The sequence below is a fragment of the Epinephelus moara genome, chromosome 20 (assembly GCF_006386435.1).
Source record: "Epinephelus moara isolate mb chromosome 20, YSFRI_EMoa_1.0, whole genome shotgun sequence".
In the NCBI taxonomy this organism is placed as follows: Eukaryota; Metazoa; Chordata; class Actinopteri; order Perciformes; family Serranidae; genus Epinephelus; species Epinephelus moara.
The window spans coordinates 23,494,368-23,507,052 of record NC_065525.1 but is presented as its reverse complement, the minus strand read 5'-3'; the positions used below and the strand labels follow the sequence as shown (position 1 = coordinate 23,507,052).

The following is a 12,685-nucleotide window of genomic DNA, read 5'->3' as shown; positions in this document are numbered from 1 at the left end:
CTACGCGGGGGGGGGGGGGGGGGGGGGGGGGGTAGTCAGGTATAATCTGTCCAAAATATACTGCATACAACATCATCAAATGCTTTGTGTTTTTATTTCCTGAGTGTTTCCATCGCAGTGTGTGTGTGCACATACCTGCCGTGAGCCCAGTGTGACCAGACTGATGTCTTTGCTGAAGGGGCTCTTTTGAACCTCATGGACAAATTGGGCCAGCTGGGAGTGGGTGCGACTGCAGTAGTAAATCTAAAATCATGCGTATGTATACAGAGTTACTTCAGGTTAATGTGCGACACTCTTTATATTTGCAATGTCTCTCTCGCACACCTTAGTGACATGTTCTTCAACCAGGTCGTCGTCTGTGTCGTCCTCAGCGCCACAAAATCTGAGCATGAGAGCAAACACACCATGCTGTCATTGTCTGTCACCATGATAGAACATCTGATGTCACTGGTAACCAATCAGCAGCCGCCCTCACCTGCTCTTGGTCTTAGACTCATCATCGCTCTCATATTCTGTGATGATAAGGTCCTCGTCCTCTTGGTCTCCTTGTGTCTCCGTTTGTTCCTCTTTACTGAGCTGCAGCAATTTGAATGCCTCATCTTCTTCACCACTCTACAGACACATTCACAGACATTCATGTACTGAGCTATAGAGACTCAGCTTGCAGTGATTTTTGGGTAAATTTCTGATGCCTTGGCTCTTTAAAATGCCACTGTGCGAGATTACTTACTTTTCTTTTCATCGCATACTTTAGTTGAATGTTGTTCCTGATCATTTCTAATCGTTCCTCCCTCTTCTTTCTTTTTAATTCTTCCTCCTGACACAAGAAAAAACAACCAATAATATTCAAAACCTGAGCAGGTGAGAAGATGAAGTCCCAGAGATCCACACCAAGGTCACATCTGAAATACACTGACATTCTTGCCTTCAAAAAATTGTCAAGAGTGTTCAAGGTTGAACAGTCTTTTCTGTTCAAAGACTCAAGTGATATTTTTCAACACACCTGCATCTGAGACAGTTGGATGTGCGAATACCTTCTTCAAACCAAATGCCTTCAAAAAATAAAATAAAAAAATCCAGGAGGTCTCAAATGAACTTTAGTCGATTTGCGTTGGTTTGTTAGATTGCCTATGCTTGAAGAATAAATATATGAGATTATTTCATAAATGGAGACTTCCTGGACTTTGTTTTTGTACATATACCTTTCCTACCAACCATCAGAGCCAAGATGCATTTACTTCTTTACTGTAACCTGCTGTAATCCTCACCTTCAACTTCGATACCAAATCACGCTCTGCCTTTTTCTGCACAAAATCAGTGATCCAGTCAGGCTCTGCCGAGGAGCTGGTGGTGGAGGACTGTGCAGTCGACGTGGACAGAGCTACTTCTCCTTCATGCAGCAGAGCAGCTGCCTCCTGCCTCTTCTTCTCCTCATAGTCAGTGAGCCAACTCAGCGCTCCACATATCAGACTCAGAGACTTGCCCTGGGTTAAGGGACAGATATGTTGAAAACACAAAATCATCAATAAAATCTAAAGGCTTCTGCTTTGATGTCTCTTATATGCATGCACACATACACACCGTCCCAGTTGGACTTTCAAAGATCCCAACTTTGCCTTGGTCGAGTGCAGTGTACAGGGCCTGCATGAACTGCTCCTGGATGTGATAGGGCTGGTAAGGAAATGGAAATTGACTTCTTCCACCACTCTCCATGCTGGTGCACCTTCCTGGCTGATGACAAGGGTTTATAATTAGATCAAACCTTTCAGTTCAGATATGATCATCATGAAATGAGCCCCTTCATCAGCTGAACAGCCCACACGGTGTGTTTAGACTGGCTTGCATTAGCAACTCCTGATAGTGATGTTATTGTGTCTAACATGAGGCACCCAGACAGTCAATCTTATCAAAGTCATGACGAATTTCCGATTCAGTTTGCCTCATTTTACTCCATCACCTCAAATTACCACATTAATGTAACTCATCTGTCAACTTCAGAGCTACACTTCGCCTACATGTTGTGTCAAGCAGCTAAAATCTGATGTTGTCACTGCGAACTTTATCGCTAGCTGCCTCAAACATCCGAAATCCGTTTATTAGCTGACGTTTTATACATACTGCTGATCGTAAACCTTACAGAGATGATATATGAGATATATAAAAGCTACTTACCCGCAGATATCCTTCAAAAACTAGCTTTATTTTGTGGCATTACATTCAACTCCCGCGCCAACACACAGCAGTGGGGAGGGAAGCTGACAGAATCTAACCAATAGGGAGCAAGATACACTAAAGGGTGCTTGTTTTAATATACTGCAGTGCTTGCGCGGGCGGGGCTATGTACAGATATAGCATATTTTAGTCCTTAAACGTGCTACTATTTGGTAATTACAGGATGTTTAATTAAGTTAAGTATTAAATACTTACATGGCATGCTATAGTTGTGAATTGAGCCTTTGCTGTGGTCTCTGTAAGTGCACCGCCCTTGTTGGAGATGCGTGTAACCATAAGTGGCGCCACTAACACGGGTTCATCCCCTGTTCCTCTTGAGTGTCTGGAAAATTCTCTGCCCTTCTTTAAGCGCCTGTCAGATGCCAGACTGCCAGACAACGTGGACTTGAAGCTTCATAACCGAAAGCGCACACTCTGCGTGGATAGTGTGTCCGGCGTACAACGGCAGCACGGTCTCAGTGCAGCTAGTTAAGCTGTAACGTGTGTTGTATTTACATTAGCATTCACAAGTAAGTAAGGCTAGCGAGGAGCTTTAAGCAACGTTAGTTAGCTAGCTAACGTTAGCATCGACGTCAGTTTGGTTGTTTCTTGCTGCACTTGGCGTGGTTTGTGAAGTAAGTACGCTAGCTAGCTTTAGCCACCACCGCTGCTTAAAACAAGTGTAATTGTGGTGCAGGTCAGAGGAGTAGGAGGTTAAATCTGCTTTATGACAATGACTGCAGAGGAACAGACAAGTGAAGGACAACACACCATCCCAATGGAAGGAGAGGACATCACACCAAAGAAAGACGGTGGCGTTTTAAAGGCAAGTGATTGTGTTTGGTTGTGTGTATCAATCCAGCTAGCGTAGTTGTTAGCTGGCTGCTTGTTGTTTACTCATAAGGATAGGCTAACGCTAGCTGTTGCTAGCTAGGCTATCGCGTGCGCTGTCAATAAAGCAGCTTATATGCAAGCTACAATGTTGACAACACTGTAACGCCAATCATCTCGTTTCCTACCATTGCTTTCATAGCTAACCTGCTCACAGGGTGAGCTTTAGGTCGCTACACCAAATCGGTATTGCGAATTATAAGTATGAGCCAAAGCAAATAAAACATGAGCTCGCAGATTCGTCAGCTTCCCAGGCAACGCCAGGGTGTCAATAACATGGATAATAACAATTCAATATGAAGCTCGTCCTGAATGCTCATAAAACAAAGTGCATGTTATCCACATGAGCCAGGGCTAAGCTTTAAAATGTGCCAACTATTGTTACACACCAGAACAAGAGCATAAAGAGTGTTTAATGTAATACATATCTGGCCATTGTGTCAGACGATTGTCTTTCTTCACGCCCCATATTGAACTACATGTGAAAAGGCTTAACCTGAAACTGGGTGTGTATTCAGAAATGGGAATTGTGTTTCTTTCCTGGCCAAAAATGACTGGTCTTTGCTGCATTTTAACTGTGCTTGTTTATGAATGCACCGTCCCAGTGTTGCATGCTCTGGACTCTAGCTTATCATGGTGCACTGAGATCTATTATCAGCTGTAAGCCCCTTACTGATCATAGTATCCTGAATGCTTGAGTTCAGTGGTTGTCTTTAAAATTTTGTAGACTTTTTAATTGGCATTCTCTTATTTTCATGGCTCTTACTGGCCTTCTTCCATTATATTTATGTGTGTACATTAAGCAAAACATTGAAATGCCCCTACCCACCCTGCACAGAGCATGTTTTTATGCCTATGGCACATACAGAGTTTGGCAAAAGAGCTTTTATGTACGCAGCTCCATACATGAGCAATCTTCTGCAGAAGGGCTTAAAGTTGCACTCATTGGTTCCTCTAGGCTGTTTCAAAGCACTGCTCCGGGAATTTTGTTGTTCTGCAGCTGTATGCCAATATCAGGTTGTATTTTAGCTGGTCGTTTTAGTTTGCTTGTAGTTGCCCCTGTTTTTCTTGTATTTATGGTTCACTTAAAGCATATAGTTTTATTCTATGTTCTCTTCGTGTTATATATTGCTTATTTCGGAGAGATATGAAATGCAAAAGCTATTAATGCTGATAGAGGCATTTAACATTTACTCACGCATGCGCATGAGGGTTTACTGTTAAAGCTCATATTCATTCACAAGGATTTGGCAGCGTTTCCTCTTATGATGCACAGTACAAAACTGCCAGGAGAATACAGGTAACACATGTTTGACTTTGTATGTGATGGCTTTGTAAACCACCTACTGTTTTTGATAAGTTCTCCTATTGCTGTCTGTTTTTCCAGCTTGTGAAAAGGGAAGGCACGGGCACAGAGCTGCCTATGACCGGCGACAAAGTGTTTGTACATTATGTGGGCACACTTCTGGATGGTACTCATTTCGACTCAAGCAGAGACAGAGGAGAGAAGTTTTCCTTCGAACTGGGCAAAGGTTGGTTTCCTATCCAGTAATCTCTCTAAACAGACATCTGCATAAGTATGCAGACGTTACAACGATATCCGATGGGTTCCAAGATCGCATGTCTAGCAGAGACATGAACGCTCCTCTGTCAAAGTTGCACAGCTAGTGTTGGTAATCAGTCTTCTTTGTGTTTAGGGCAAGTAATAAAGGCATGGGACATCGGCGTAGGGACGATGAAAATAGGGGAGCTGTGCCAGCTCATCTGTAAACCAGAATATGCCTATGGATGTGCAGGCAGTCCACCCAAGATACCCCCCAATGCCACTCTTGTTTTTGAGGTAAGCATCAGTGATATCATGTTTTGATTATCATTTACACTTCAAACTGTATTCCCTGGTTTGTGGTTGAAATACAGTTTGCCATGATCCTGTAAGGGTGTAAAAAAGATATTAATAAACACTTCTGCACACTTGTAGGTGGAACTGTTTGAATTTCATGGTGAGGACATCACTGATGAAGAAGATGGAGGAATCATCCGTCGCATTATTACTAAAGGGCAGGGATATACGAAGCCTAATGAGGGAGCTTCTGTTGAAGGTAACACATCCAGACACAGATATTTATTTACCATAACTGAAAAATTGCACCTGCTTATAAAGGGAGGTAATTTCTATATTACTGTTTTCACCAGAAATCTTTAATGGTTGGTACATTTCATTTTAATCTTTTGATTTATCTCCATCCTTCCAAGTAAGAGTGTTTAATTTTTAGGGGACAGCAGGTCTAGACAGAGTCCCTTTTGTATTAATGTAACAATGTTTATAAGTGTCAGTCATTTCTGTAACAATAGTAATGGTAATCAACTTTCTTTATTAAGCTTCAACCAACGAGTCAGATCAAAACTATATAAATATCTTATTTTTTTGTTTCTTCTAATCATGTATTGGATTTTAAGCCATAAATTAACTTGCAGAAATTAATTTGATTAAAGTTGGTAGATAATTGTGAGTTGTTATAGAAATACATGCAAGTATGCACATTTTAAACCCTACCAAATATTTGATGCTTAAATGACGATCAAACACCCCTGCAGACTTGGAAGTTGGCTGTACCACATTTTCAGTTTCAGCCTTCGTGGAAAGCAGAGGCTGGAGTCACCTGAAGTTTATTTTGATTGGAGTGAATTCCAAAAACCGCACATACAACACCTTCTTGCACGCACTGTACAGCATTGTGACTCCTCTACTGTTCTCCTTACAAAAAGTTAGATCGAAGAACAAACTTTACTGTAGACATTAACTTTCAAGAGTTATAAAATCCTTACTGAAATTTACATGAACTGCACTTCCTGGTTTGTATTTCATCTTCACAATCCATTTTAGCGGTACTTGTAGCAACACAACACTGCTTGTGTTTGGTGTATGTTCGTACAATGCATGTTCCTGCTCATAAACTTGAATGGATCATATATGAGGATTGAGACAAAGCCATTAAGTCATATTTTGGCAGAAAGTCATATTTCATACATACCAGCATGTTATGGGTCCGAAAGGTAATAGTTTTTATTTTGTGCGCACAGGTTTATTTGTCTTGTGGGAACAAGTTGTCACTTTGTTTGCAAATAATTAACTTGTGAACACAACATAAAAAAAATATCGCCTGTCAGGACTTCAGTGGCTCCATAGCATATAGACGGCGTCTGGAGAGGTGCATAAGTTCAGAATTTTTGCTTCTTTCTTCCTCACAATGAATACTGTAACCTACTGGAGTCTTTTGTAGCTGTTGTAAATCAAAGCTGCTAATAACTGTTGTTTTACAAATACTCACAGCCACCTCAAGCAGGAGTAAGCCTATTGTTTTCTTAGTGTATATTGAAAATAAGAATGGCTGTGTTTTCCTTGCTTTAGAATGAGTCATCAATATAGGGAACAGGTCCTCGTCTGTGGAGATCAGCTTGTTGCTTCGTCGTGTTTCTACAGTAGCTCAGCACGGACAAACCAAGCACTGGCTCTAGATAGGGCCATTTGCATATCCATATTTTTGATCAAGGCCTTTTTTATTTTCAAATATAAAGAAGCAGACAGCTTGGACCATCAGTAATACAACATACATTCATACAAGTAAATAAATAAACAATTACATTTAAGTACATATACATTCACAGTGTCACATATACATAAATAAGAAAATAAATACCAGATGGAGAAAAGTGAAAAGCAGATAGCAATAACTTAACAAAAAAAAAGAAAACTAATAAAATATACAGACACTTGGACTACATAGATATGCTGGTAGCTGACATACTCTCTACAAAAGAAATAAATGGCTGCCAGGTGATATAAAACTTTCTGGTGGACCCTCTAATAGTATATCTAATTTTTCTGGGTGGATGTGACGCATTACCTCACTAATCCTTCGGCCATATGTTGGAGGGAGCGCAGTCTTCCATTTGAACAAAATAAGCCTCTGGCCAACAGCGAGCAAAAGGCCGTCACATTTATATAGCACGGGAGTGGCGTAGCTGTATTTTTGCGTCAGCCACTATCATTGGAAGCCCCTCAGCAACGAGAGCATTGGAAAAACGTAAAAAAAATTTAAACATGAAACTGCTTTACTCAGTAGTTATTCCTGTTTAAATCACTGGGTCTCTTTGTTTTGGAGCTGTCAATTTACTGCATGCTAATAAGTTTATGGCTAAATCAAGAGTCTGATTTGTAGCACAAACTAACCCCAGCATTTTTCAACCCCTTTTAGTGACTGTGGAGGGTACCTATGAGGGGCGTGTATTTGACGAGAGAGAATTGAAGTTTGAGATTGGAGATGGAGAGAGCCTTGGCTTCCCAGTTGCTGTGGAGAAAGCTATCATGGCTATGGAGCAGGGAGAGGAGGCCCTCATCAGTGTTAAGCCTAAGTACGATCACATGTACTACGACAAATAGTCTTTTGTGTTGCAGTAGTGAGTGTTTTTATTGTTTTTATTTTATCAGATCATTCCTGTGTTTATCTACATCTCAAGCTGAACTGTTAAAACAATTATAGTGTTAAGAGTAATGGGTAACAAGACTGAAATTTGGCCAACATGATCAGCTTCAAGAGATCTATGCTGTGATATGACAAAAAATGAAAGATCTTTAGATACACAGTCATCCTATCTCGTCTAGGAAATGGTATGCAATGCTGTTTCAAGGTAAACTGCAACTGATAATTCAGCGTTTATACACCACACTTGAGATTAATATGTGTCTTTGATTTGTAGATATGGCTTTGGGAATGAAGGCAATGCAAAGTATAACATCCCCGGCGGAGCAACACTGCAGTACAAAATCAAGCTGACAGCCTTTGAGAAGGTAAACACATCTTGCCGCTGAGTTGCAAACACAGCGTGGCTGTAGCTGGCCAATTACACGTCAGTTGTGTACTGCAACATTTCCCCCCTAAGAAGTGTTTAATGTGTGTTTTGTTTTCTTTAGGCAAAGGAATCGTGGGAGATGAACACGGTAGAGAAGCTGGAACAGAGCAGCATTGTCAAAGAGAAGGGAACACAGTATTTTAAGGTGTGCAGTGGAGCATTTACAAAGCTCATAGCTGTAAAGAGAATTTATAAGACATACCTTTCATGTTATCTAATGTAGTGATTTCATATGCTGCAGGAGGGGAAATACAAGCAGGCGTCAGTGCAGTACAAAAGGATTGTGTCATGGCTGGAACGTGAAACTGGGTTGTCAGAGGAGGACGAGAAGAAGGCGAAATCACTGCGGCTGGCTGCACATCTGAACTTGGCCATGTGCTTCCTTAAACTACAGGAGTCGAGCCAAGCCCTAGAAAACTGTGACAAGGTATTTAATATTTATTCTTTACTATGCTTGCCACGGTAGTCGTAGAGCAGTGGTTCTCAAATGGTGTGTCGCGGCACACTGGTGAGCTGTGATGCCAGTCCAGGTGGGCCGTTGGATTTTGTGATAACCCCACATAAGCCTATTATTGAAATATCCAACTGCGCCTATACAAGAAGTTATGAATGAATTGTTAATTGACTGTATCAGTATGTTGTGCGCACCCATTTCCTAAGCTAAAAATGTAATTTAATTTGATTTATAAAACGTTCACAGGGAACCTATTTGTTGCCGTTTGTGTGCCCTGATTGGCAGCCAGTGTGAGAGATGATAACAATTAAAAGGAGAAAGCCATGAGTGGGACAATGGATCACTTTATTGTACGAAGCAAATTACAAGAAAGCACCAGCGACCACTGAAAGAAAAGAGAAACAAAAACTGTCAGTAGACTATAACGAAAGCTATGTCTTATTTTCTCTTATTTCTATTATCTTACGTCGTGATAAGAGTGATAACACACAATATAGGAGCTGATGTTCAGACATAAATACAGGTGTGCCGTGAGATTCTGGCTTGCCCTTTGGTGTTTTTGAAAACCACTGATGTAGAGGCATTATTATTGAACAATAGCGACCATGCTAATCTCACTGACAAGCACATTGCATTTCCTTTGACCACTTAACAATAAAAGTCTGTTCATGATTTGCCTTTTAATTGCTTCTGATGTGAAGCTGCAGCATTGGGAAATATTTGATTTGCATTAAAGCAGTGGTCCCTAACTGGTGGGTTGTGAGTCCAGAACATATTAGACTGTGTGGACCTCGAACTAATGACGAAGGAGAAATCTTGACCCCATTGTTGACACATTTGACAACAATCTGTTGACAAGATAGTTAAATAATGTTTATGTAAAATATAGTTTGTATGAATGTCTGTTACATGGTAGTGCTTCTCATGTATTTAAATACTGTAAACATTTCCCCATACTCTGTTTATAATTACAGGCTCTGGAGTTGGATGCATCTAATGAGAAGGCTCTGTTCCGAAGGGGAGAGGCACTGTTTGGGATGAAGGAGTTTGAGAGGGCGAGAGATGACTTTCAGCGTGTTGTTCAACTGTATCCTGCCAACAAGGCTGCCAAGAGCCAGGTATAACGGATGATTCCAACTTTCTTTCTTCGATCTTGCCGTTGTGATGAGTCTGTAACAAATCCAAAAAAGGGGTGCATAGAAATAAATTAATGTGTCCTTTTTATGCAGGTGAGACTCATTTTGCTACCATCAACACTGAAACAGGCACATGATGCTCTCTTATGTGTTATTATATCTCATATTAGCTCATTTGGCAAATAAAATGTTGCATATATTTGCTGGTCGTGAAACCACCGGTCTTAATTACTATGTAGGCGGGAACATTTTGTACATTAACAAAGCCCAAGTAAACTATCCCTAATTATAGCTCCTGTCAAATTGGTCTTAGAATTATGATACATCTGCTCAAAGTGCGCTGAAAATATGAAGCCATTCATTGTATTATATCTTTTGGTTGTACCTGTTCCATATCTGGAAGTAAGTGATCTGACCTCTCCTTCTTTCCTCCTGCCAGGTGGTTCTCTGTCAGAAACGTATCAAGGAGCAGCATGAGAAAGACAAACGCACCTACGCCAACATGTTCCAGATATTTGCAGAGAGGGATTCAAAGGTAAAGGGTTGTATTTTCTAAAAACAGCCACAAGAGGGTGGGATAAGCATGTTTCTAAATTGTCAATGAGACTGACAGAAAAGAGGCAAAAAAAATCTGATTTGGATTGTTTTTTATTTCTCTCCTCACGAACAGAAAGAAGCCGAGAAGGTGAAGACTGAGAGCAAAGAGAACGGCGACGATGCGATGGAAGTTGAGAACGGAGAAAAAGAAGTTGCGGGCGAAGCAAAGGCATAGATGAAGATGTGACTATTACAGCTCATCTGTACTTCAGACTTTTGTAACTTCAGCCATTTGTGTTTAAGGTGTGACTGTGTGTGTGGATGTGTGTATGAGGTGCGCGCGCGAGACTGAGCGTGTCAAAGAGAGCACTGACTTTGGGAGCGTCTTACTCTTCGCTGGCTTTCTTTGTATCCGGGCTTTTTTTTGCTGTGGCAGCTACCCGAGCAGGTGGGGCTTCCCTAGCTGATGGCACTGTGGGACGTGGTTTTTAGTAAATGAATTGTGTGCCACAACCCCACCACTGAACCCTCTCAACCCACAGCTTTGAACTGTGCATGTGTTTTCACAGCGTTTTGGGTAGGAAAAAAGTGCATCAAAGTGTTCCGTGCAGAATTTCACCCGTCAAGGGCTAGACCATTTACCTTGCACTACCCTCTGTCCTCTACCCCTCCTCATGTCTTATGCTATCCATCTAATACTCCTCTCATGGGCCTACTGATCAATTCTCGGAGTTGTGATGGTTGCGTGCATAGATATGATGCGTCTGAACGTTAGAGTGCCTGTGTCCCAAAGTATGTATGTAGCAGCACTGTGGAGAAATAAGACATTAGCCTGGAATAGCTGTCAAACTTCACGCTTCTCTCTCTCAGTCTAAAGATGGAGCTCCCCTATAGCCCCCAGCGTACAGGACTGTTGACCTTTACTTTGAAAATATTGACTTTGTACTTCTTCTTTTTTTTTCTTTCTTTTTTTTTTTTCCAGTGTTGTGCTTGTGACTTCTGTATTGTTCTCAACATGATGAATACAACCAATTACTTAACTGGAATTATGTGCATTTTAAAGCAGCTAGAAAGTACATGAATTAGCTTTTCCTGGACACACTCAAGTAATAAACAGTCAAGTCTTAGTCTTAATTTACTGTAAAAAAAAAAAAAAAAAGTACATGTGTGAACGTGTTCATATACGGCTCATCAGATTCAGGCTGTTGAAGACGGTACGCCAGAAGATGTGAGCCCTGTTCATTGTCAGTGGACAGCACCTGAAGAGTGGGGCAGAAACTGAACTAGGGGGCTAATTTAAAACAGGGCTGTGAGTTGTGTGTTGAGTTTATCTCTGTCTTTTGGAAGGGTCACTGCTTGGTCTGCCCTGACAGAAAGATGTAATAAACAATAGCTACAACTTGACTGTGTTTGATATTCTTGACTTATATCTGTTCTTCACAGGTTCCAGTTACAGCGCATGACTTATTTTCCCTGCTGCCCTGTCTTTTGCTCATAAATCACAAATGGTGAGGCAGGGCTGGGCAGTATATTGATGATATATCTATTGTGATATTAAAACTAAAAATTGTCTCAGATTTTGTATATCACAATATTGAAAGTGATGTTTTCTTCATTTTAAATGCATTACAGTGAAAGTGTTTCTCTGAGCTTTTCTAATTGCATAGTGGTAAATTGAGCACATAAACCTACATGGAGATGTGTTTCGAGACCTCGGTCCATGCTAGTCCATACAGTCCACTCCTAAGGGCCACTGAACACACCTCCTTGCACTAAAAAGTAGTACCTTAAGCAGCTTCAGTGAGGAGGGGCTGAGGTTCAGAGCCACTGACTGTATCCCAAGAATGCAAAACATAGGTTCGAGAGTTGTTTTGTTCTTAAAAATAATATCAATTTCTTTACACACTTTGACCCAGAAGTCATCATTAAGGGGGCAGTCATAAATACCATGGAAATACGAGCCTTCAGAAGTTTTACACTTACTGCAGTGTTTTGAAAGCAAAGATTAAACTTCTTGCGTTTCAGTGGGCTAATATGGAACCTATATGTATTATTTTTCTGAACTTAGACCTTGTCTTTACCCACTTTGTTAATACATACACATTACTGGTGATTATTTCTCAAAAATCTCATTGTGTAAACGTGGTGAAAGCATGAATAGTCAACCCTACAATATCAATATAGCCTGGCCCTGTGGTTTGGAAAAAAAGTGTTTCCTCATTTGTATGAAGAAGTGTCGGAGCTTCACGGTTAGGCAATCCAGGCACTCCAAGAATAAAGAAAAATGGAACTATCAAAGGAAGGAAATATTAAAAAGCCTTTATTGTGGCTAAATCGTTAGAAGAGCCAATATGTTTCGACCAATGCAGGTCTTCATCAGGGCTTTTTAAAACATAGAACAGAGGTAAGGCCACACCTAGTGGCAGGAACCAATCAGAGGCCATCACATGAAACAAATAGACAATAATGAACAAATAACAAGCTGACAAAATACAGTGACATGAGATAAGATACCCAGAAAAAATAAATGTCTAAGCTTGAAGAG

General features: G+C 40.8%; 2 protein-coding genes across 3 annotated transcripts in view; one reads left to right on the top strand and one right to left on the bottom strand.

The window, feature by feature from the left end:
- Window positions 1-2,267, bottom strand: part of ddx11 (DEAD/H (Asp-Glu-Ala-Asp/His) box helicase 11) — a 14,105-nt gene extending 11,838 nt beyond the window's left edge. Inside the window, exons 1-7 of one of the 2 annotated variants that reach the window (XM_050072651.1) lie at window positions 2,173-2,267; window positions 1,582-1,731; window positions 1,269-1,484; window positions 731-817; window positions 476-612; window positions 325-382; window positions 136-243 (exon numbers count right to left, since the gene is read on the bottom strand). In XM_050072651.1, coding sequence (XP_049928608.1) covers window positions 136-243; window positions 325-382; window positions 476-612; window positions 731-817; window positions 1,269-1,484; window positions 1,582-1,713 — 738 coding nt within the window. In that variant the 5' untranslated portion in view covers window positions 1,714-1,731; window positions 2,173-2,267. The remainder of the gene's footprint in view (window positions 1-135; window positions 244-324; window positions 383-475; window positions 613-730; window positions 818-1,268; window positions 1,485-1,581; window positions 1,732-2,172) is intronic. The other variant, XM_050072653.1, reaches the window with a different exon arrangement.
- Window positions 2,268-2,554: 287 nt separating this feature from the next.
- fkbp4 (FKBP prolyl isomerase 4) lies at window positions 2,555-11,544 on the top strand. The gene is made up of 12 exons (XM_050072655.1): window positions 2,555-2,741; window positions 2,909-3,037; window positions 4,490-4,634; window positions 4,800-4,942; window positions 5,081-5,201; window positions 7,359-7,515; window positions 7,861-7,951; window positions 8,075-8,158; window positions 8,255-8,440; window positions 9,442-9,585; window positions 10,043-10,138; window positions 10,274-11,544. The coding sequence occupies exons 2-12, from the start codon at window positions 2,939-2,941 to the stop codon at window positions 10,373-10,375; spliced, it is 1,368 nt and encodes a 455-aa protein (XP_049928612.1). The 5' UTR covers window positions 2,555-2,741; window positions 2,909-2,938; the 3' UTR covers window positions 10,376-11,544.
- The last annotated feature ends 1,141 nt before the right edge of the window (window positions 11,545-12,685 follow it).